Source organism: Tiliqua scincoides, chromosome 13 (genome assembly GCF_035046505.1).
Source record: "Tiliqua scincoides isolate rTilSci1 chromosome 13, rTilSci1.hap2, whole genome shotgun sequence".
NCBI lineage: Eukaryota > Metazoa > Chordata > Lepidosauria > Squamata > Scincidae > Tiliqua > Tiliqua scincoides.
The window spans coordinates 9,205,834-9,231,283 of NC_089833.1; the positions used below are offsets into that span (position 1 = coordinate 9,205,834).

The 25,450-nt window shown below is 45.5% G+C and overlaps 2 protein-coding genes across 3 annotated transcripts in view; one reads left to right on the forward strand and one right to left on the reverse strand.

The window, feature by feature from the left end:
- Positions 1-25,450, reverse strand: part of IFT140 (intraflagellar transport 140) — an 89,387-nt gene that overhangs the window by 9,784 nt on the left and 54,153 nt on the right. For both annotated transcript variants that reach the window (XM_066640455.1, XM_066640454.1), the window contains one exon: positions 2,685-2,862. In XM_066640455.1, the coding sequence (XP_066496552.1) occupies positions 2,685-2,862 (178 nt within the window). The remainder of the gene's footprint in view (positions 1-2,684; positions 2,863-25,450) is intronic.
- TMEM204 (transmembrane protein 204) overlaps positions 9,879-25,450 on the forward strand; it is a 36,962-nt gene continuing 21,390 nt past the window's right edge. The window contains exon 1 of the mRNA XM_066609443.1: positions 9,879-11,043. Within this exon, the coding sequence (XP_066465540.1) occupies positions 10,764-11,043 (280 nt within the window). The 5' untranslated portion in view covers positions 9,879-10,763. The remainder of the gene's footprint in view (positions 11,044-25,450) is intronic.

Here is a 25,450-nt window from a genome sequence, read left to right on the forward strand (position 1 = left end):
TTTCAATAGATTTCTTTACCCTGAACTTTTCAGCTAATAACTAGTGTGGTTGTTACTGTATATATTTACTACACAATAATAAAGAATCCTTTAGTTTTAAAGGCAGCAGGCTGTTCCATGAGCCCAGAAGACTCGTGACTTTCTCAAAGTGCAGCCCCCCCCTGTGCCACACAAACTGAATTATTCTTTGGATCCTTGCCCATATTGCCCAACTGCTGATTCAGAGTAGGGGAAGTCAGTCACTGAGCTAATTTCTACAGAGAGGCTAAAGCCACCCTGGCTGCCAACGACAACTGTGAGAAAATCAATTGGCCTGTTCGTTGTAACAAGGGGAAATCAGATGGCAACAGATAAATGAGGGGTTAATTGGGCAATGCAGGATTAGCCTGTGAGTCTTTCAAAATTTGTTCCTAGAAATTTGTATGGCTGAACATCTGCACCACAGATGAGGAAAAGCACCCAACGAGTCACAGGCTCTTTAACACAGAAGACTACAGTGGGGGTGAGGGGTGCGCTAAGTGTTACAAGGAATGTGGCTTGGTATTTTTTGTCTTAAACGGCATGCAGGTGCATGCAAGCAAAGCGGGGGGGAAGGGGAGCACTTGGCCTGTCACAGATCCCCTCCTATTTTAACATTCAAAGCGCCCTGTTGGATCAGGCTAAGGGTCTTTCTAGACCAGCTTCCTTATAGTGGCGTGCCAGATTCCTCTGGCAACACACAAGACAACAAGCTGCCTGTATCTATTGCTACTCCCCTGCATCCGACATTCAGAAACAGGCTACCTCTAAAACCTGGATTTTTAATCTGTGATGGACGTTTGCTCCATAAATCTCCCCAATCCCCTTTCAAAAGCATCTAGGCCAGGTGCCATCACAACATCTTGTGGCAAGGAGCCCCACAGATTAATAACGCACTGGGTAAGGAAAAATTTCATTTTGCCCCTTTCTCCAGTCAATTTTAATAGATAGCCACTGGGGTTCTACCAGAGGGAAAAAGAAGTTCCTTCTATCCATTGTATCCATCTCATGCATGATTTTATATGTCTCAATCATGTCCTCCATGCACCTGCTTCATGTCCCTCCCCCCATGTGGTATTTGGGGGGGGGGACACTACCACCACCAGGCTATATTATGCATTACTTGTAACATGCAGTTTGGCCCCATGTCACTTGGAGGGTGTCACAATCCAAAAATTAATATGCTTCACTTCTCAAAGCCATGGATGGATGGATGGATGATGTGCATTTTCAAAATCAGGAATTGCGCATTTTGAACATTGTTCAATGTAGCAAGAGTTAAAAACACAGGGATTTGAAGGCACATGGGTCTCTGCGGCCAAGAATAGCAGCATTATGACAGAGAGGCAGGATGTTTACACAAAAATAAGGAAAGCATTAAGCAATCAGACCTCCAGGTCACTCCAAGAGGGAGGTGACATCCACATGGGAGGCCGGCTGCTCAAGGAAACTGCCCCAGTCCAACTGGCGGAGTGAGTTCCTGCTATCTTTGTAGCTATTTCCCAGCAGAAAGGATCTGCGCTTGGGACACGATGCCGTCTGAAAGTAGGCCTTGGACTTTTAACACAGCTTGAAAGCCATTGCTCAGTGGCAGAGCACCTGCCCTGCATGCAGAATGTCCCCAGCTTCAATTTCTGGCAGCATTTCCTGGTACGGCAGGGGAAGACCTGTGTTTGGAACCCTGGAAAGCCACTGCTGATCAGAATCAACAATGCTGAGCTAGATGGACAGCAGTCTGACTAGGGAGGCAGCAGATTCTTATATTCTAGCCACACACATTAGAGATTTAGGTGCTTTCTCATAAAAGCAGGCAGGCAGAGTGCAATTCTCCAACAATAAGTAGCATTTGAAAAATTTATTTAAAATAAAGAAACCTCCTAACACTCCCAAGTAGTTGCTGATCTGTTTAAAAAAAAATTCCCCCCAAATCCCAAAGGCTGCATTCCTATACACCAGGGGTGCCCAAACCCCAGCCCTGGGGCCACTTGCAGCCCTTGAGGCCTCTCAATGCGGCCCTCAGGGAGCCCCAACTCTCTAATGAGCCTCTGGCCTTCTGGAGATTTGTTGGAGCCCACACTGGCCCGACACAACTGCCCTCAGCGTGATGGCTACTGTTTGACCTCTCGTGTGAGCTGTGGGATGAGGGCTCCCTCCACTGCTTGTTGTTTCACATCTGTGTTGCAATAGCGGCAGCAAAGGAAAGGCCAGCCTTGCTTTGTGCAAGGCCTTTTATAGGTCTTGAGCTATTGCAAAACTTTCATTCATTCATATAAGTTCATCTTTAATATATTCATTTATGTAAACTTATGTAAATTTATTCAAATTTAAAATGTAAATTAATTCTTTTTTCCCCCCGGCCCCCGACACAGTGTCAAATAGACAGTGTGGCCCTCCTGCCAAAAACTTTGGACACCCCTGCTATACACACATACCTGGGAGTAAGCGCTATTGACTATCACTGTTAAAAGCATGTACATAGTAGCTTGTTAAAAGTACAGATCTGTAGCATTTCCCTAGATGCAGTCATGTACCATAGTAGCATCAAGTCTAATATATTAAAAATAAAATGCACATTGAAATGAATGGGGATCCACCTGAAATTAGCTCATGACCCACCTAGTGGAGTGGAGTGACAGTGGAGTGAAAGGAGATTACATTCTACCTACCAACATGCCCAGTTGGATCGCCAACATGGCCACTTTGGCTTCCTGCTCTGGCTCTTGCTCGGCCTCCCGCAGAGCCCTCGCTCCTCTGGCATGACCCATGTTCCCCAGGCAGACTTTGGCAACATCCAGCCGTTGTGTCTTCACACACATGCGAGCCATGTTTTCCCAGACAGCTTCACTGCAAAAAGCAAGAAGGATCACTGTAACATAAGGTGCTGTAACACAAGGAAAGGACTTTTGCCAAGGATGAATCAGCCCTGGGAATACTACACTGTGCTTCAACCTTGAGACAGGCCCCATCCTGGTGTTGCTCATTGTGTTGGCAGTTTTCTGTGAATTTGTTCATGTCAAAACATTCCAAGGATCAGTACACACTTCTCCCTGCAAAGCAGGGATGATGTTATCCTGTAGTCACCGCAAACAGCATGTGTGAACTGGCCCTGTACCTGCTGAGTGTGTGGGAAGAAGACTCCATTTCAATCTCTTAGCTGTGGGTGCATCCACATGGTCGCTTGTTCCATCATAAAATAACTTCTTATGTTATGGACATAACTTCTTATGTCCACCTCAGAGTGGATACAAGGAACCCAAGTGGTAGATGGGTCCTACTTGCTTGCAACAACCCTACTGTCTATCATTCATCCATCAAACCTGCCTTTAGAGACATTCAGCTGAATACGTGATGAACAGCCATGAAGCCCAAATTCTGTTTGTATATACTGTGAGGCAACTACAAAATGCCATCCTAGGGTGGTCAAGGCAATGCTGTGAATCCAAATTCTATCTCTTCTGGTGACACAGTTCATGATACTGATGAGTATGGGCTCAGCATAGGCCAGGGGCCACTTTAACCAGGGATTAATTTAATAAGAGCATAAGAGCCCCACTAGATCAGGCCAAAGGCCCATCTAGTCCAGCTTCCTGTATCTCACAGCGGCCCACCAAATGCCCAGGGAGCACACCAGATAACAAGAGACCTGCAAGGCCTTCTGGGAATTGTAGTTAGAACAGCCCCACTGGATCAGGCCATCAGCCCATCTAGTCCAGCTTCCTGTATCTCACAGCAGCCCACCAAATGCCCCAGGGAGCAAACCAGATAACAAGAGACCTGCAAGGCTTCCTGGGAATTGTAGTTAAGACATAAGAACAGCCCCGCTGGATCAGGCCAAAGGCCCATCTAGTCCAGCTTCCTGTATCTCACAGTGGCCCACCAAATGCTTCAGGGAACACACTAGACAACAGACACAACCTGCATCCTGGTTGCCTTCCCCTGTATCTGGCAATGAGAGGCAGCCTACCTCTACCTTGCACATACCTACCATGACTTGTAACCCATAACTTGTAATCAGGAAGAGGTACCCAATTTGGTCATTTTTTCCCCATGGGACATTGGAACAACTGAATATTTATCACCATGGTTAGATTAGGATTGGGGAGACCCAGGTTCTTTTAGATAAATTATTTTCCCCTCTGTCAAGTCACATACATACTCTCTCTGCCCTGGAGACGGTTGCTTTTGTCATCATGGTCTATCAAAGCTTACTTTTCCTGTTGGATATTAAGCCCAGCACAGTGAATAAAAATATGTCAAGTAACAACCGACCCGACCCCCACACCAGACTCTGAGAATTTCCTGAGTTTATCTTTGAATGCTACCTCACATCTGTACTTCATCAGTTAGAGCTCACAGTCCTAATGAAGGCCAGATGCTGTAGGGGAGAGGGGATGGATCGCAATCTTTCGTCCCCCATTTAGAAAGGGCACATGCTTACCCATTCAGAATATCAGTGTTTCTCGCAGTCTCAGTTTCCCACCTGTGAAATGGGAATGTCGGTTGCCCACTTCATCAGAGAGTTTTTGAGAGGATAAACAAGTCCAACATGACCACACCTACAACAGTTTCCAGTTCAGCTTTATTTCCTTGCCAATTTGTATAGAAAAGACAGAGCATCTTCTAGAAACGTAGGAGATACTCAAGAGTGTTTGCCTCCTGTCTATCTGACATGATGGCAGATGATGGGAAGTGGATTAAAGACTGGAGATGGAAGGGACATGCTGAGTTACTTCGTGTTGTGTTCACGACAACTCTAAGTAAACAGACTAGCTAAAAACTGGGTGCATTATGAAGAGTGAACCTTAGAGACTCATTTGAGCCATGTAAATACAGTACATAAAGAAAATCAACTTCACCACTTAGATAGATAGATACTTTATTAACGGTCATCTGACCAGCTAGTCACAAAACAACACAAAAAAATACACAAAATTAAAACAACATCCCTTTACACATATATAAAATCATAAAATCATCAATTTATACTCTCAATTTTCTTTCTTATCAACTGTGCAGCATGGGCCACCCTGAGCGATATATCAGGATTTACATCAGATAGCAGAAAAGCAAGCTGCTCCTCCACCTGCATCCCCGTTGCAGCGCCAAAGATCGGGGAAATAAATTTAGATCGCAAATCATCATAATTTGGACACTGCAGAATAATGTGGGCAGTTGTCTCCACCACATTATTATGGCAGGGGCACAGTCTCTCTGAATAAGGACGCCTTGCGTAACGTCCCAAAAGAACTGCTGATAAGGAGTGCATTGCACCTGGCTTTAGTAAAAGCAATCCTGAATTTTGGAATAACAATGTTATAAAAATATCTGGCAGGAGAAAGCATAAGAGCTTGATCCCCAAGAAAAACATATGTAGAAAGTCTGGCTCTCGCAGATCTCATTTCAAGATCAACTTCACCACTTAATGTTGAAATGAAAACTTTGCTCTTCATTGCTTCTTGCAGTAGCTTGGCTATCCCATCCTACAGCAAGTCTGTCCCCTGGCAGCCAGATTAGCCACATTTCTTTTAATAGCTATGCTGAGTGTTCATGTATCGCATTCTTATTTTCCATAGGTAAGGTGCCTTTGTCAATATGTACACAAGGGGGGCTGTGGCTCAGGGGAACAGACTGCATTTGCAGCACAAGGCCCCCAATTCACAGACTGTTACAGTTGGAAGGGTCTATCAGAGGTCATCAAGACCCACGCCCCTGCTCAGTGCAGGCAACAATCCTCAGCATCTCCAGCGAACAGATTCTGAAGTGACTAATTTCAGCATTCACGTTTAATAACACAACAATAACTAGATGCAAAGAACTTCAAAGAGAAAGAGTACAAACAGCTCAGAATGCTCCCATCCCACCTGTTTCCTTCTCCATAGAAGGAAACAGGAACTAAAGAAGCAAAAGTCCTATCCTGTTGGGTCCCCAATGGGATGGGAGCCATGCTAAAGTACAACTGAAAGGAATTCTAAGGTTTCTTGAGTCCAAAAAGCCTATGCTAGAGGCCAAAGAGGAGGCAAAGCATTATCCACATTGGTTGCCAGCTGGATCAAAGTTCAGCCCCTTCAACCTCCCTTGGAGAAAGAAGATGGTGCCAAAGTCTCTGGCAGAATCTTGCTATCTGGCTCTTGTTGGTTTTGCTTGAAGAGTAGGAACGACTGCTGGAAAATGGTATGTGATCGTCATAACAGAGGTCCATTCCTTGCTACTCTTGGTGACAGTTGACTCGACGAGGTGAAAGGCTGTAAACACCACCAATGAGAACTGATGGTTTTTACTCAAAGAGTATACAGGGAAAAGCCATTGGTTTATTTCTTATTACTTTTGTCAAGAGTAACAGGAGCAAACCAACAAAACAAACATAGGCAGACTAGGGAATATCTATACTATATTCACCAGTTTTATACCAGTTTAACTGCCATGCCCCCTTGAAAAGCATCCTGGGAATCTGTTTGGTAAGTGTGCTGAAGTGTGTGCTAGATTTGTGCTGAGGAGTGTATCCAAGATTTCCTAGGGAAAGGAGCGACAGCACAGACCAGATCCAGTCTGTGGTGTGGACGCCTCCTCTTCCCAAGCCTGTTCCGTTGCCTCCATGCCCGTGTTGTGGTTTTGATGAAGGATAAACAGGGGGATAACTGTTATTTTCTTGAGAACCTTTACAGTTCATTTAAAAAAATTAATCATTGCATATGTTTGAATTTACTGTAATTTACATGTTTTACATTTACATTGTGTATTTACAACATACACAAAAACTATGCAAGACTGGAATAAAGACCCTTAAAAATGATAAACTCAAGACTCAAGCTAATTTCACCTCCTTCAATTATCTCCTTGTTTTAACATTTATTTCATGTTAAACAGTGCATATGAGATGATGGTAGATCAGGGTCTAACTGGTTAACGTAAGAACATAAGAACAGCCCCACTGGATCAGACCATAGGCCCATCTAGTCCAGCGTCCTGTATCTCACAGCAGCCCAGCAAATGCCCCAGGGAGCACACCAGATAACAAGAGACCTCATCCTGGTGCCCTCCCCTGCATCTGGCCTTCTGACATAGCCCATTTCTAAAATCAGGAGGTTGCGCATACACATCATGGCTTGTACCCTGTAATGGATTTTTCCTCCAGAAACTTGTCCAATCCCCTTTTGAAGGTGTCCAGGCCAGATGCCGTCACCACATCCTGTGGCAAGGAGTTCCACAGACCAACCACACGCTGAGTAAAGAAATATTTTCTCTTGTCTGTTCTAACTCTCCCAACACTCAATTTTAGTGGATGTCCCCTGGTTCTGGTGTTATGTGAGAGTGTAAAGAGCATCTCCCTATCCACTCTGTCCATCCATGATTTACAGTAGATCAGAAAGATCCAGTTAAACACGCAACATGATCGCAAATTTCTCCCCACCCTCTGAATTAGATGGTCAGAATCTACAGCAGTGATTTTCAGCCTTTTCCATCTCATGGCACACTGACAAGGTGCTAGAATTGCCAAGGCACACCATCAGTATTTTGACAACTGACAAGGCACACCATGCTGCTGGTTGAGGGCTCAAATCCCCCAATGGCCGTACTAATAAATGACCCCCCCCAAACTCCTGAGGCACACCTGTGGACCATCTGCAGCACATCAGTGTGCCACGGCACGGTGGTTGAAAATGGCTGATCTACAGCAACAGACATGGCTATGCACTTGCCTATGCAGGCCATCCCTGGTCGTGGGGTGCAGGAGATATGTTGCCTCATCCCCAAGCCACCTTTCTGAATTTGGCTCCACCTCCCCTCTTTTGCACTTACCAATGGACCTCAGGGTTGTGTCTGTAACAGAAAGCTAACCCCAGAAGCACATCGGCCGCCCATCCCAGCTGAACAGAGGAGGTATTACCATGAAAGGGAAATAATTACTTAAATCTTACTGGTTGCTCCAGTTGTTCTGTTCCTATCGGCTGTTTCTGAATGCTTTAGTTGCTGTTTTGATTTTTTTTTTTTTTTGGACGGTTCTGCTTTCATTCTTTCTATCCCTGCGGTCACTGTTTCTACGGCTGTTCTGGTCCTGTTTTGCTATGGTTTTTATGCTTGCGTTTCAATTGGGTCATTTTACTTTTTGGGATTATCAGCTGCCTTGGAAACTTTAGTGCTGAAAGACGGGGGCTGGATTTATTTTTCTTTTTAAGCCATACATGTTCAAATATTTGCGCACCAAGGGGAACACTGCAACAGTAAAAAACGTTCAGAAAATTAAGAGAGTTGTTGGAATAAACTTCAAATTACACTAGCCCAATCCAGCCCGATGGAGCCGCTATATACAGTGGGGGGTGTGGATTGGGAGGCTTCAGAGATGAAAGGGGTTTTAAATTGCCTTACTGTTCTACAAGCCTCCCACACTGCAATGGGTCTCCTTGGATCCGAGTTAGCAATTTTGGTAGTTCAAGTTCAAGGAGAGAAAGGAGGCATGCACCAAGTTGCCAGATCCACACCCTGCTGCAGCTTCCCCGCCCCCTATTGCACCCCCTCCCTTCCCCATCCAGTTTTGTGCCCTCCTTCACCATCCCCCCTCTCCCTCTGACTTACCTGCTTCAGCCAGCAGCTGGAGAGCTGATGATGCAGTCAGGACGGCTCCGGCTTTCCTGCCAGCATCCCAACAGTGTGCTAACCAGTGCTTTTTCAGCAGGAACCAGCAGTTGAACATGTGTTCCACTGCCCGCCAGCCCTCTCAGGATTGGGCCGTAAGGGTGTCATTCATACTGACGGATTTAAACTTTTGCTCAAAAACAGAACCAGATCAGAGCCCCCAGCGGCTATTTCATAAGGGGGAAAAAACTCTCATTGATGCCAACAGAAGCTTTTCTTCTTTATGAAACAGTAGCCATTGGGGGGGGGGCAGCAGAGATGTGGATCATGCCCACGGTGAAGGGTAGAGCTGAAGCCTCCTCAGTCCCAAATCAGTGGTCCCAATTAGCAGGGGGCTGATCCAGTCACTCTTTCTGGCATGAATGTTAAGCACATCAGCACTAATAATGGACTTAATCATTAACGTTACAAGTAGCACAATCTGTAAGATCTGTAGAAAACTATCAGTGTTTGTTCCAGAAATGGAATTACTGCCTTCTGAAGTGTGCCCAAAGCTTTGGAAAACTGACTGCAATCCCCAACTGACAAACCTGGCACAGAGTTTTGTGCAAGGCCCATCCATGAGGCCAGCTGAGACTGTTGCCTCAGGCATTAGTGGTGCCTTCTAGCTCCATGGCTCCTTTTTTTCTTTCCACTCTGTGAATTGGAAAGGGAAGCGAGGGGTGGATATTAAGTCGGAGACTGTCTGGCGCATTACTCTCCTCTCCACACTTCTTCTTCTGCTCCATCCCCTCACTTCCAATCTAGGGAGTGGGAGGACCAGAGCTAGCACACCTTTGGATAATGGGGGGGGGGCAATTTGGCCTGCCAAGAAGTAATTACTCAGCTTACGCAAGTAATTTGGATGACTTTTGCCATCAAATCAGCAAGGTTTTTAAAGCCTCTCTTGCGCCTGCTTCTCCAGACTTCTTGTTTGCATTGGACTTTGCTTAAGAGTTCATTTTTTTTTCTTTTTTGGCTTAGGAAGAGGGCCACATGCCTCCCACTCCCTGAAGAGCCCAGACTTTCCCAGAAAAACTTCATGGGTTGGCCCAACCCAGCAGCTGAATCTGACATAGAAGGGGTGGGCAGGAGTCACAAAACCCTTACACGCAACACCTGCATAACTAATACAATCTCTCTGGGTTGGTTACGTTTTTTCTGGGAAGCGGGGGGGGGGGAGGAAGGAGGATACTGGAACAAGGCGGGAGGTGTGGGGGGTGGCAGAGTGCAAGAGAGGCTGGGAGTTTAAAAGTCTCCCTAGTCTTTTCCTTTCAGGAAACACATCCTGTTCACATCTGACTGCCGTGGCAGTGGCTCCGTTTGTTGCAGTCGGCTACGCCCTGAGGCTCACCAAAAACAGCCACAAAAACAACCATTTCCTCTCCACTGAGAGATAGGAGGGAAAAAACTTCCCTGCAGCAGAGGTTCGGCTTTCCTGCTTCTGCCGCTCACAGGCTCTGACAGTCGGAGAGGAACAGGAGCCCGGCGCAATCCTTGAAATACATCAGTCCTTCGCAAGGCATCTTGGAGTGAAGGGCACTTTGCCTGGAATTTGCCTTGGCTTCAAGAATGAAATTCAGCAGAGCTTGTGGGATGTTTTGAATTTCAGCGGCTGCAACAAAGAAACCTTTCCTCGATTTCCAAGCTGGTGCTGCCTGACTTTTGTGTGAGTCGCAATCTTCCCTTCCAGCCGCACTCTGGAAGGCTGAGGAGCCTGGGGCACTTGCAAGCGGCTTTGCTGTCGCTGCTCTAGAACAACGCAACGCGCCCAACGCCAAAATCCTGCAAAATTTGGTCCCCGAGAGAATGCGCCGCTGCGTCTGCCAGTTCTTCACCATTTTGGCTCTGCTCAAAGTTCAGGAAGGTGGATAAGGCGCCGCTTGGGACAACAGCCTTCTGGAAGCCACGTTGCGGCACCTTTCACGGGAATCTTCCCTGCCTGCCTAGCAGTTCTTTGTGCTATCAGAAACTTCCTCAGGGCTGACTTTGAGAATGAACGGTGATGTTCTCTAGCTACTCATAACACCGTCCAGGGCCCACCTTCCAGCGGCAGCCCTAATTCAATGTGCTGCAGTTCACTGGGACTCTTGGATCTTCAACGAGAGGCTGCCAGCGGTTGGTGACAGTCAGATATGACTGTCCAGAAACTGGTAGCCACCGCTGTGTTAGTAGCTCTGGTTTCACTTATTCTCAACAACGCTGCCGCCTTTACCCCCAACTGGGTGTACCAGACCTTGGAGGACGGGCGCAAGCGCAGCGTGGGGCTGTGGAAGATGTGCTGGCTGGCAGAGAAGGGAAGAGGAGGTGCGGGCACAGGTGCCAGGCACGGGCAAGGGGCGGAGCGTGAATGCGAATCCTTGGGCTGGGGTTCGGAGCCAGCTGGGTTACAGGAATCTCGTAGCACTGTCAAACGTAAGTTTTGCTTCTTGCCGTCGCTGTCTGCCTCGTGTTCTTAGAGCACCGTCATGATGCTGGAACTCTACTTATGTTTAAAGCATACTCAAAAGCACTGATTTGCCACCTCACAGCTCACTCTGCCCAGGGCTGAGTATTCAGAGGTGCTGTGTAGATTCTCAGTATCTCTCGAGACCAAGAAGCTGGAGTAAGTGAGGTGGCAGAATGAATGGGTTTATGTCTGTGTCCCCTATTTTAGAACACTTCCCCATGCAAAAATCCCCAAAGCCCTAACTGCATGCAGTAAATGAATACATTAGAGAAAGGCTTTAGGGAAGACCTCTCCCTGATTTGCTGCTTTAGTATGTGCAGGATTCGGGGGAGGGGGCATGGAGAAGGATTAAAAATATGTCTCTACACCTGTAGTCTGAGGTACAAAACAATCCAAAATTCGACCAGCTCAGCTTACCACCTCACTAGCTGTAATGTGCAAATGTAGATTGGGTCTGAACACTGTATAAGCAAGAAAGAGAAAAAATATAAGGTTTGGGCCACGAAACGTACACACCTGCATTACAACAGGAGAGGAGCAGCACAAATTGAGAGTTTCCAGGCACAAAAAGAAAGTCCAGCTCAAGCCTGGACAGATCCTGAACCCGGTCCCAAGAGTGCACAACCCCAATCTGATGTTTGACTCTGTTCTGCACCTTCATTGCTAACTCTTCCTTCCAGGTTGGTAGGCTTCAACCCCTGAGCTAGACTTGGAGGTACGACACCAGCAATACAGGAACAGGACCGAAAGTTTCCCATACTTCTGCCTGATATAAGTTCTACCCTGCAGGGAGCGCTTTTGGCAGTTTTGGGGTGTTTAGGCAGAGACACTGCCAGGAGGAAAAGAGTTTGAAGAAACCAGCCCCCCTTCCCCATGCAAGTGTTTCATTGTAGATTGTGCTTGGAGAAATGATGCACAGGACTCTAGTATTAACAAGCAGTCTGGTGCTTTGTTGTGCTGTTTTCATTTCACTAGGTGGCAACACTTTGCCAGGTGTGGACAATATTAAATATTTCAGGGAGAATGGAAGATGGTCTGACAAGGAAGGTCTGGGGTCAAGCCAAGCAGACTTCTTCATCCAAACCTAGCCAGGGGCTGCCACCAGACCATAACCCAAAATCGACCTTGCAGGCACAGCTCTCTAAATGCCCTCTTTGCTGATAGAACCCAACCTAGCTGCCCCAGGTTGCTCTTTGCTCTTGCCAGCTAAGCTAACATCCAGTTCCTGTCTCACAGGTGCCAATATGAGCCAGATTTCCAGGATGTAAAAACAGGCATAAAGATAACCAGTTATTTGACACTGCTACCAAACCACCATGCCACCCAAAGTGTTGGTGGTTGTGAAGTGGTGTGTAACACTGCATCTTCCACAGTCCCTAGACATTCAGAGTAGGGTAAATCGAACAGAAGGAGATACAGTGCAGATGACTGTGAAAGTGAACTTACAGAACTGCACACACACTGCACTAAAAAAGAATATCAATCAAAACTTCACAAAATAGCTCATAATCTGCATCAGGGAAAGCTGGATTCTCAATCAGTATTACAATTTTGCATTTGTTTCTGTTATACAATGTGTTCCATCCCTGCCAGTCATAGGAGGAAGCAAGTTCTATCCAGGGTAATGGTCCCCTTCTCTGCTGGCAACCTTCAGTCTCGAAAGACTCTGGTATCGCGCTCTGAAAGGTGGTTCTGGAACAACGTCTAGTGTGGCTGAAAAGGCCGATTCGGGAGTGGCAATCCCTTCCATACTGGGAGCAAGTGCAGTCTGTCCCTGGTCTGTCTCCCTGGCTATGGGCCTTCCTTCTTTGCCTCTTTGCCTCAGACTGTTGGCCAAGTGTCTCTTCAAACTGGGAAAGGCCATGCTGCACAGCCTGCCTCCAAGGGGGCCGCTCAGAGGCCAGGGTTTCCCACTTGTTGAGGTCCACACCTAAGGCCTTCAGATCCCTCTTGCAGATGTCCTTGTATCGCACTCCTCAAGCACTAGAAATCTTGCCCAGAGCCCCCTTTGGCTTCTGAGATTAAACCTAGCATTGCCCACAAATGATAAGTTTTAATCTTACAGACATAAGGGCTAGAAACCTGCTTAAAAACTCTTCCCAAAACCAACTGCTTGTGAGACGAGATTGTGGAACTGCTGAAAACCTGCAGCACTCATAAACTGTTTTCATTTTGTCAATTTCAATCTTATGCAAACTATTGTTAGAGAAATTAATGAGGCGGATGGGAGGAGAGATGTCCTTTGTGTTTCTGTGTTGACACAAATGGGGAGGGGGATACACCTACTTTAACACCTAAGCCAGATCTGTTGTTGCCCTTGCTCTGAGAGGGGAGGAAGGAATATCTGGGGTATCTTTTCCCTGAAAGCCAGAACCATTTGGAGCAAGAGGAACTGGCACATTGGCACCAAACCAGGTCCTTAACATACTTCACATTCACAAGCAGATGCTATACTACAAACATATGAAGCAACACAGATAGCACAAGACTGATAAGCAGGGACACACTGCCAATGTTCAAATGCTCTGTACAGGGATTCACAAGGAAAAGCATATCTTGTTTTACATGACACAGAGATGGAATAACTCACTTGTAGCCTGATCTGCCCCCTGTGGTTGAAAACTCTCTCTCTCTCTCTCTCTCTCTCTCTCTCTCTCTCAAACCCCAATTAAAGCATATTGTACATTGCTTTTGGGGTGTCACTTGACAGTGTGGGTAACTCACAGGATTTTAATACTGTAAATACTACCTAGAACACAAATATATTGCCAAGTGAATAGGGCAAATGGAGTTAATTTGCAAACTAATTTTTCTGATATTCTGCAGGCCTACCCCGAATCTCTTATTGGAGGACAAGTCTGTCAGTGGCTACTAGTCTTGATAGCTTTCTGCTACATCCAGTTTCAGAGGCAGAATGATATCTCTGAATAACAGTCGTAGGGGAGTGACAGTGGGAGAGGGGTCTCGCTGGCCACTTTAGGAGACACGATGCTAGTTCAAATGGGCCTTTGGCCTGATCTGGCAGGGTACTTCTTACACCCTGATGCCACATAGGAGGACAAAGAAAGAGCTCCTCTTTTACTGCTGGGAGATGCCTGCCTCCCTTCTTGCGCCCCTTGCAATCACTGGAAGCTCTGTTCAGCTGCCTTGTAAGGATTTGCGAGGCAATGCCACACTTTTTTTATGCTCGTCTCCACAGTCACCATGAGCTGCAATCTTTCTTTAAAAAGGCACAGTTTATGACACAAAGCAATTTGCCAGACACCAAATTTAAACCTGTGTGGTATGAGGATAAATGAGTGGGAAATGCACAACCCTGTTGACCACACAATCTGACGGCAAGAGACTCTGGTCTTTACAAGGAGCAGAATGGAAAGGCAAAATGCCAAGATAGTAGAGTGGGCTGGGCTGCATCAGACTCCAGGCAGAAGATCACATTTTTGAGTGCTCTTTCTGTTAGAAACTCCTTACAAACAGAAAACAAGCACATGTAGAATCTTTCTCCCTCCTGTACTAGTTTTCTATGTGCAGGCAAGTGCGTGTGTGGGGGAGAGGGATTAGAGAGCAGCATTTCCCAGCTGTAGTCTGAAGCATTATTGTCCACTCTACTTCCTGAGCTGCAGCATCTATAGACCAGGGGTTAAATACACATTCTGGTCATTATTTATAATATTTTAGAAAGGTTCCTGAAGATGGGGCCATAGCTCAGAAGTTGAGAACCTACTCTGTGTACAGAAGGTCCCAGGTTCAATCCCAGAAAAGACCCTGGCTAAGACTCTGCAAAGTACTGAGCTAGATGGATAGACCTAATAGAAGGCAGCTTCATTTTTTAAATACAGAAGGGCACTCAATACCTTGAGTGCATCAAGGTAACAAACCACAAGGGTGTGTGGCTGGTGGCATATCCATTGTCAGTGACTGTGAAGAGAAGCCTAACCACATTTTGCAAGGAACAGGGCAGAAATCTGGGGTGCAACTCCTAGCATCCATCTAAGGAAAAAAAGTTTCTAGTCCTCACAGGTACAAAGAAGTATTAGGAAAGGGTACTTACAGTGTCTGTTGAATACCCAGGAGTCAAAGATAACTTTGGGCAGTACTAGTCAGGGCTTGTATCCCTCTTAACAGAAAGCCCTCTCTAATAACCTATATTTGAGCTCCCAGTTTCTCTTTTCCCAACTCTCCCATATCACTTTCCTGCTTTTCACCTCCTTCCTTGCACCCATTTCCTTGCTAAACTATCTCAAAATTTTGCAAACGCCTCAAAACTGAAATCAGAAATTAGTACGTTGCTAATTCAACCAAGGCCTGACATTTTCAGATGAAAATCTAGCTCAGAACCTTAATTTAGGATGGAGAAGAGTGTAGATAGCACAAGCCGCAGCAATGACCCAGAGATAACGACACAGATTAATTCTGATTTTGTTAGCCTTGCTGAAAAAGCACAGATTGTGAAATGCAGAAGGCAAAATGGCAACTGCAGGAGAGAATGCAAACAACAGGAATGTTAAATGCCTCACTGAAGTGGTGAACCTGCAAGTCATTCTGCTGGTAGGAGTTCACATAAATGAATGTATGTAAAGATTTCTACGCACAGCACACTGAACACTGAGCTAGAACACTTCTTCCTAAAATTCAATTTTCAGTGTGCAGGATTTCCTGGCAGGTCTTTCGTGTGGGCAGAGAAGCATTCGGTCACAGAAGCCGTATGAAGCAGTACAGCCCAGATATAGGTGAACCACTTCAGTGACAACTGGATTGCCCATGAGGCAGCAAATGGAGAGAGGGTGCTGTAGCCCACCTCCACCCCTTCCTCCTGCTCCTGCTCCCTGGATTTGAAAAGAGGGGAACGGAGTGGAAGAGGAAGAGTGAAGGAGAAGGGAGTAATCAGAGGGGCATTCAAACAACAGCAGGGCCAAGGGGCTCCAGGAGTTCCTTGCTGAGGCGTGAACCTCAGAATGCTTGTATCTGACACCAGTGGGAGGAGATAAGAACATTAAAGCCTGGACCACACCAAAGGCCCATTTAGTCCAGCATCCTGTTTCCCATTTGAGCCCACCATGTGCTTCTGAATGAAGCACCATGTGCTTCTGAATGAAGTTGCAGACCTCTTGACTAAGGTATGCAACTTGACCCTCAAAACGGCCATGGTGCCAGAAGACTGGAGGATAGCAAATGTCACGCCTATTTTTAAAAAGGGAAAGAGGGGGGACCCGGGGAACTATAGGCCGGTCAGCCTAACATCCATACCGGGTAAGATGGTGGAATGCCTCATCAAAGATAGGCTCTCAAAACACATAGACGAACAGGCCTTGCTGAGGGAGAGTCAGCATGGTTTCTGTAAGGCTAAGTCTTGCCTCACGAACCTTATAGAATTCTTTGAAAAGGTCAACAGGCATGTGGATGCGGGAGAACCCGTGGACATTATATATCTGGACTTTCAGAAGGCGTTTGACACGGTCCCTCACCAAAGGCTACTGAAAAAAACTCCACAGTCAGGGAATTAGAGGACAGGTCCTCTCGTGGATTGAGAACTGGATGGAGGCCAGGAAGCAGAGAGTGGGTGTCAATGGGCAATTTTCACAATGGAGAGAGGTGAAAAGCGGTGTGCCCCAAGGATCTGTCCTGGGACCGGTGCTTTTCAACCTCTTCATAAATGACCTGGAGACAGGGTTGAGCAGTGAAGTGGCTAAGTTTGCAGACGACACCAAACTTTTCCGAGTGGTGAAGACCAGAAGTGATTGTGAGGAGCTCCAGAAGGATCTCTCCAGACTGGCAGAATGGGCAGCAAAATGGCAGATGCGCTTCAATGTCAGTAAGTGTAAAGTCATGCACATTGGGGCAAAAAATCAAAACTTTCGATATAGGCTGATGGGTTCTGAGCTGTCTGTGACAGATCAGGAGAGAGATCTTGGGGTGGTGGTGGACAGGTCGATGAAAGTGTCGACCCAATGTGCGGCGGCAGTGAAGAAGGCCAATTCTATGCTTGGGATCATTAGGAAGAGTATTGAGAACAAAACGGCTAGTACTATAATGCCGTTGTACAAATCTATGGTAAGGCCACACCTGGAGTATTGTGTTCAGTTCTGGTCACCGCATCTCAAAAAAGACATAGTGGAAATGGAAAAGGTGCAAAAGAGAGCGACTAAGATGATTACGGGGCTGGGGCACCTTCCTTTATGAGGAAAGGCTACGGCGTTTGGGCCTCTTCAGCCTAGAAAAGAGACACCTGAGGGGGGACATGATTGAGACATACAAAATTATGCAGGGGATGGACAGAGTGGATAGGGAGATGCTCTTTACACTCTCACATAATACCAGAACTAGGGGACATCCACTAAAATTGAGTGTTGGGCGGGTTAGGACAGACAAAAGAAAATATTTCTTTACTCAGCGTGTGGTCGGTCTGTGGAACTCCTTGCCACAGGATGTGGTGATGGCGTCTAGCCTAGACGCCTTTAAAAGGGGATTGGACAAGTTTCTGGAGGAAAAATCCATTATGGGGTACAAGCCATGATGTGTATGTGCAACCTCCTGATTTTAGAAATGGGTTATGTCAGAATGCCAGATGCAAGGGAGGGCACCAGGATGAGGTCTCTTGTTATCTGGTGTGCTCCCTGGGGCATTTGGTGGGCCGCTGTGAGATACAGGAAGCTGGACTAGATGGGCCTATGGTCTGATCCAGTGGGGCTGTTCTTATGTTCTTATGTTCTGGGAAGCCCACAAGGAGTACATGAAGGCCAATACCCTTCTCCTGCGACTGCTCCTCAGCAAATGCTATTCAACAGCACACTGTTGTTAAAGCCAAAGACAACACATAGCCATCGGGACTAGGTCCTGGCCTCAGTCTAGTCCTCCATGATGATGTCTAGTTCCACTTTAATGCTATTCCCACATCTTGTGACTACAAATCCCACAGACTAATGATGCGCTGAGTGAAAAATTACCTCCTTTGGTAATTTTGCCCTCAGTCTCCTGCCAATCAGTTTCATGGGATATCCACAGTTTCTAGCATAGAGATAGATAAATGTCTATCTACTCTGTCTACGCCATGATTAAATTTTATGTCTCAGTTACAAACCTCCCACTGTGCGTTTTTATAAGCTAAAAAGCCCCAAATGCTCTAGCCTTACCTTGTAAGGAAGATGCTCCAGCTTCCAGTCATTTTTGCTGCCCTTCTTTGCACCTCTTCCAGTTCTACAATATCCCCCATGAAGTGTGGCAACCGGAACTAGACACACAAATCTACGTATATCAGTCCTTTATCTGTGGTAGCTAAGAGGTTGGGTTGCAAATCATGATTTCCCTGGGTCAGATCTTGCCTCTTGAGTCCAATAGGTGGTCTCAGGAAGTCAATTCCTTTTCACCTCATCTTCCCCATGTGCAATAGGGGAATGACAATATTTATCTTACAGTGTTCCCTGAATTACATCAAGCTATAATAGACATGATGCAACTTGAACATTCAAAAGCATGATACAAATGCTAACCATTCAGAACATCCTCCATGAAGGAGACATATTTTGTTTATTTAAAGCATTTGTATCCCCCAGGTGATGCATTCTCGGCATCACCTGGCAGGACAAAGTTCCAAACAACACAGTCCTGGAATGTGCTGGAATCCCTAGCATGTATGGACTGCTGAAACAGAGGCGCCTGCATTGGCTCGGTCATGTCGTGAGAATGGATGATGGCCGGATCCCAAAGGATCTCCTCTATGGAGAACTCGTGCAGGGAAAGCGCCCTACAGGAAGACTACAGCTGCGATACAAGGACATCTGCAAGAGGGATCTGAAGGCCTTAGGAGTGGACCTCAACAAGTGGGAAACACTGGCCTCTGAGCGGCCCGCTTGGAGGCAGGCTGTGCAGCATGGCCTTTCCCAGTTTGAAGAGACACTTGGCCAACAGTCTGAGGCTAAGAGGCAAAGAAGGAAGGCCCATAGCCAGGGAGACAAACCAGGGACAGACTGCACTTGCTCCCAGTGTGGAAGGGATTGTCACTCCCGAATCGGCCTTTTCAGCCACACTAGACGCTGTTCCAGAACCACCATTCAGAGCGCGATACCATAGTCTTTCGAGACTGAAGGTTGCCAACGGTGTATCCCCCTTTCTCTAAGGGACTCATGTGGAGGTTATCTCATCTGATTCTCACAACCATCTTATGAGACACATTTCCCAAGAGTGTGTGGCTGGCCCAATGAACGCTTGGTTTAGCAGATTCTCCCTGAGTCCAGCACTATCCACACTAGACCACGCTTGCATGGTCCAATTCAGACCGTGCAAACCAAGTGTGCCAAAATAGGATTCAGGTTGCACAAATACAACCCCTTCATGTCTGCATAACCTCATGACCTACTGCCCATGCACATTTCTATACAACAGATTATTGGGTGTCTGTGAATGCAACACCAATGGGAGTGCAGCCTTGCACTGCTCTTCAGAGGCTGAGTGAGATTTACAACACTGCAGCCCAGCAGCAATTCCCACTGCTGTCTCTAGTCTGAAGCTAACTAAATTTCACTCACTAATTTATTTTTTCTTTTTGGGAAGCTCTCTGTACTGGAGATGTTGAATAGGACAAGGGTTACTTTGTTCAAGGGTTCTCATATTGGTTATTAATGAGCAGCTGCGACTGAGAGTCCAGGTTGTTTAAACAGCATTACAATGAGCACTTCGAACAGGCAGGTGGTGGACTGTGGCTAATTTGCAAAGGAATCTGATTCATGATCAACAGCACTTGGGGCAGTTTCAAGGATGGGAAAAGAAAGGAAAGGAGGGGTGCGGGAGAAGGGGACTTGGAAGATTCTCAGGGATTTCAGAGACACAGGAAAAAGAGTTGAGTGATGTGAAGCTCATTTCCCAAAGACAAGCAATGAAGTCCTTTCCTTATTATAACTCGTTGGGTCACATATGCCTCGAAATGAGGAACGGCCCAATGTAGTAAGTGACTACGTGACTTCCATGAGTGCTAAATATAAACACCTGTCTGCTCACCCTGTAAGATTTACATAAATACATTTTCACTATGAAATATGGGGGGCGAGGCTAAAGGCACAGCTTTGTGTGGGAACGAAAAACTGGAAACTGTTTATAGAGGCAGCAAACCAGACAATGCCAGGGCTCATTAGCCACGTCTCCAATATTTCTCCTTGGAAACCAGCCAGGCAAAAGCCGAAGGATGTGCGATGAGCTCAGCGATGAGTGGTCATACTCAAGGGCCCCGAAGTGCTGGAGCCCAGACCAAGCAAGATGAAGCAAGCGTCCAAAGGCCGTGCACGGTCTCAAGGCGCACAGACCCATTTTTTGCTGCGGTATCATGTCAGGGTCCATTTAAGGCAAATTAATGCACATGCCAATTGCACAACGTGTGCTGGGAATCCCTGAGAAACTGCAGCATGAAGTTCAATGGTAGTTCAAAGTACGGTGAGGTGAAATGTCTTGCCAGTGGTGAGCTGGTTCAATGTTCTGATGCACTCCTTCAGTCTCCATATTCTGTGAGTCACAAAGCGCAGGTTCTTGCCCCCATATGCATGTCATCTGGAAGTTCCAAAACCTGAAAATGGTGCCCATATAGTTTCTCCAAACAGCTGTTTGGGGAGTGGGGTGATTTAGCCTCAAAAAACTGCTCAGAGCAAAAGTGTTAAACATGCTTTCCCCAATTCTGCTTCCCCAATACATGCCCTGCCCCACCCCTGATGTAGCATAGCGGCTAACTATGGGACTTGAGCTAGGAATCAAGATAGTCACATGTGCCATTAAATCACTTGGTGGGCTCAGGCAAGCCCTCCCTCTCAGCCTCATCCCCCCCCCCCCCGGTGCAAAATGGAGATATTACACATCTATCTTCATGGTTGTTGTAAGGAGTACATGAAGATAATGTACAGGAAAGGGTTTGCAAGCTCAGAAAGTGCCATATAACATTAATTTTTTTATTACTATAACTAAATGTGATCATGAACACTCTGTAATTTTATCTGACTTGCCCTTCAGCATAAGCTGCACTTGTTGCAAATCTAAGGTGCAGGAGAAATATGTTAAGCCATCACAATTCTCAACACTGAAAAAGTCTTCCACTTAATTAAAACAAACTTTAACTCTTTTCCATCTAGAAATAATGATGCAAGGCAACATTCTTTGAAATTTGAAAGCTATTCTCGCCTACTCCCCATACTTTGCTCATCAAATAAATCCATAGTCCTTCCAGCCTGGCAAACATTTACACCCCTCTCTGTGAAAAGCATTCTAAATCATCTCCTTGTCAAATGCAGCTTCAGCCAAACACATCAGGGTAGCTGAAACCTTTGTCACCCTGATTCCATCTTTCCTGACCCCAAACCCTACAATAGTTTAATTTCTAACTTAAAAACTCTGGAAAATGCAATGTTATTCCAGTGGTTGATTGCCAGGAGATGCTTCTCACTAGGTATAAAAAGGCCCACAAATCAAAACTTGTCTAATCTGAAACACAGATGCTCAACTAAGGTGGAAAAGCCTAAGAGCACGAAAAAAGCAATCAGCCAGGTCTGCTGACAACCCAGAAGCCAACTTTGCTCAACAAATGCGTTATATTTGAAAATAGCAAGTGGACATATATAATCCAGATTGGTTCTATCAAAAAGCAACTTTCTGGTAAATACCTGACAGCTCAAATGTCAAATTTTAAAGTAATAATTCTTGCCACTAAGCAGAGCAAAAATAAATGACTAAATGAAGGAGATGCAGATATATGTTTAAAGCACGGGCATAATCAGATTTCTAAATGAGATCATTTATATTATGTTACTCCAGAAAAACGACATCATACTGTCTAATCTGACTATCCTGCATTTACACAGCAACAGTGTCCCCAGGGATGTCATTTAACATAACCAAATAAAGCCCGTGTCTGTAAGCATCAAAATCAAATTAATGTTTCTATAATAAGGGGAACTGTATCTGGCTTGGTCTACTCTGGGTAATGAAGGAGGAAATGAGAATCTGAGTTGATTTTGAAATTTGGGTGCAAACCAGACCTAACTGAATCTGCTATGTGTCTTCTCTTCTAAATAAACTAAGGCTGCAATCCTATGCATCCTTCTGTGGAAGTAAACTCTATTAAACTCACTGGTGCTTTCTTGTAAACGTGCATGGGATTAAACTGCCTAAGCATCACTATTATTATTAACAGTATTTTTAGACTGCTTTTCAATGAAAAGTTCACAAAGCAGTTTTCAGAGAAAATCAAATAACTAAATGGCTCCCTGTTCCAAAAGGGCTCACAATCTAAAAAGATGCAAAAGAACACCAGCAAACAGCCACTAGAAAAGACACTGCTGGGGTGAGGAGGGACAGTTACTCTCCCCCTGCTAGATAAAAGAGGAGCACCCCCGGGAAAAAGTGCCTCTTACCCAATTAGGAGGGGATAGAGTAGGTAAGAGCAATGGCTTGTTATACAAATAACAGGTTCAGAAATATTTGTTACTGAAGATGCACAGCACCCTACAGCATCTCATCCTTTCACCCTGGTGATACCTAGTGACACAAAGGTGTGAAATTATGCCAGTGTGTTGCATATTCCCCCCCCCCACTTCATTGGTTGCCCATGCATATTGCATTACTATAACTTAATGGGAGGGGTGGAAACCTAGAGCTGTTGTTTACTGAAACAGAGAACTCTGGTCCATGACCCCCTTCTCATGCTAGGTTGGCAGCATGAAGCTGTGGGACAGATGAGAGGAGCTCACATTGTGTCTCCTTCCTTTGCCGGTGCTGCCCCAGTTTCCAGAAGGGGCAATGCTGGTCGCAGGAAGAGGTCCTCTCACATGGCCCAAGACCCTCTCAAACAAACCCTGTCTGCGTTTTGTGGTATGCATTTTTAACCAGTTAGTCAAACGTATGCCTTGAGAAGGGTTGGAAACAAGACACTGAAAGAGCCACACAGATGAGAATTTCAGAGGGGAGATACACAAATTTCAGAAGAATGTCTGGAAGCTTGACTTACAAGTGTCCCCCTTTCCAAAATAAACACATGCATTACTCTTCCGATATTGTACTCTCATGCCTCTGAAGGCATGGGTGTGACTCTCAAGAGAACAGCTGCGATTCTGAAAATTAAAGTGGGAAAGAATCCCTTACCTGCCTGCCTTGTTTTCCAAATTACACTGTTAGGGCTGAAATTGGGCAATATTTGCCCAGGGAATGGGGTGGCAATATTTTCTTGTTTGGGTTTAAAACTTTTGTTACCCATTGTGTCAACCTCAAAATTCCCAGAGTAGCATAAAATAAACCAGCACCAGCAGAAAAAAACAAAACGCTAAAAGCAGAACAGTAATCAAATATAAGTGACAAAACTATAATCTGTAAGGCAGTGGTTCCCAAACTGTGCTGCAATGAACTCACAGAGGTGCAGTTAGGATGTCCCCAGTAGATATTTCTTACTGGCTTTCCCAGGCACAACACCTGGAAGATGGCAGCACCTGGGAGAGGTGGGCAGAAGAAGCTGCTGCAAAGTGGGTTCTGTGCCCATAATAAGTTTGAAAACCACTGCTATAAGGCCTGGGCAGATAAAGTGGAAAAGATGGAAAGAAAACAGGCTTGGGCCCAGGCAAACCCCATTAGGGAGCGAGCGAGCCTTAGATTTAGGGCATTACAATCAAAAAAGCCCTATCCATGGTCATCACCTGCCTCCCCTCAGACAGCAGAAAAACATGGAAAAGGACCTCTTGAGGCTGATGAAGGAGAAGCTGGGAAGTAAAAATGATGCGGGAATGAAGCGATACACATGGATGGTTGGAAACCAAAAGAACTGGACGCTTCTGGAAATGACAGTTTGGGTTCTTTATAAATGTGTTGGGTTCCTGTGTTCAAGAAAGCCCGATTGGTTCTGTACAAATGGTTGCTTCTAGAGAACAGTGGGAGTGCCTTTGCTCTTACTGTTAAGATAGCAGTAAGCCCAGTTTAGCATGGTATCTTGATACCTGCACAAATGTACAATAACAGTACATCAATGCATTAGAGAGCCATGGGTGGAAGGGATGAGCTACTTGGTAGTGGGGACAGCCAATCAATTCCTATCCACAACTGCTTCTCATCTTAATTTCATTGCCCCTTCTCCTCATGCCCCACAAATAAATCAATGGAGTGGTGAAATAGACCAGGCTGGATCACAAACTGCTTCTGGTCAATTTCATTCATAAAGAACTAAGTGGCAGAGCACTGCCAAGAAGAAGCCTGGCACTGTTTTCTGTTTTTGTTCTTCTAAAATCGACATGTGCAGATATGAGGACAAGCTCCTTCTTTCACAAATTAACAATTTTTTTTAGCCAGTTCCAAAACTGCTCCATTCACACCAAAATGTACATACATCGGCTGCAGAAGTGTTGGTCAGGTTAAACTGGGAAAGTAGCCGAGTTTCTCCAGCTACTGCTTGAAGTGCCACAAAAATGCTCTCAACTTTATGACCTTTTCCCAAACTAGGCAGCAGAAGCAGACATCAGTATTCAGGAGTTTGTCCCCACAAGCTTAGCATCTTTTAAAAGGAGACCCACTGCACCATACTCAGCATAGCACATTGGGATTTAAACTGGGAAACTGGGATCCACCAGATCATCCTATCAACAACACATTGTTATATACGGGAAACCTATCAAATTTAAGCTTTCAAAGCAAGGACCACAGTTGATTTTTTTTTTAATCCAAAATAAGCAGCTTGGCCCCCTCAAATATTTTTTTGCCAGCATGACAATGCTGGGCAATGTATTGTGAAACCTAATGATTCTTGGAAATGCTACCCACAGTTCTGTGAAGTTCAGTAAAGCCCCCCAAGGAAAAACAATATAAGATTTGCGTTGGTTACAATGAGACTATTTGTGGGTTCGTAGATATGACAAAGATTTCAGCAAAGTCAAAAGGATATAATAAATGGGCAAAACAGTCTTTAATTAAAGGGTATTACATAACACAGGGACATGGAAGAGGAGGAACATTTCCAAGTTTGCATCAGACACATACTAGCTATGACAAACAACTTATACAGGACAGACAATTGTCCTGTTTCAGACAAATGAGTACAAGAGATTAAAAACTCCTGATAACACATAGGAACTTATCATGCCTTGATTGTTAGCTAGCGCAAATCAAAGCGGTAAGAGGTTTGAAGCTGGTGAAAATAGTTAATGAGTGCTTTTCATGGTTCATGAATGCAGCCCACTTTTGGAAGTACACCAAAGGCCTACAAGCCTCCAAGACGGAAGGGAAAGATTAGAACTGCTTTCTGCGTTTACAATCTGAAACACTGGTGGTTTTTATGTGGGGAAAAGCTTTGAAGTCTAGGCATCCATCTAACTAAATTCTCGTTAATGTCATGGATTAGTAGAAAAAAAGTGTTTCTGGAACTGT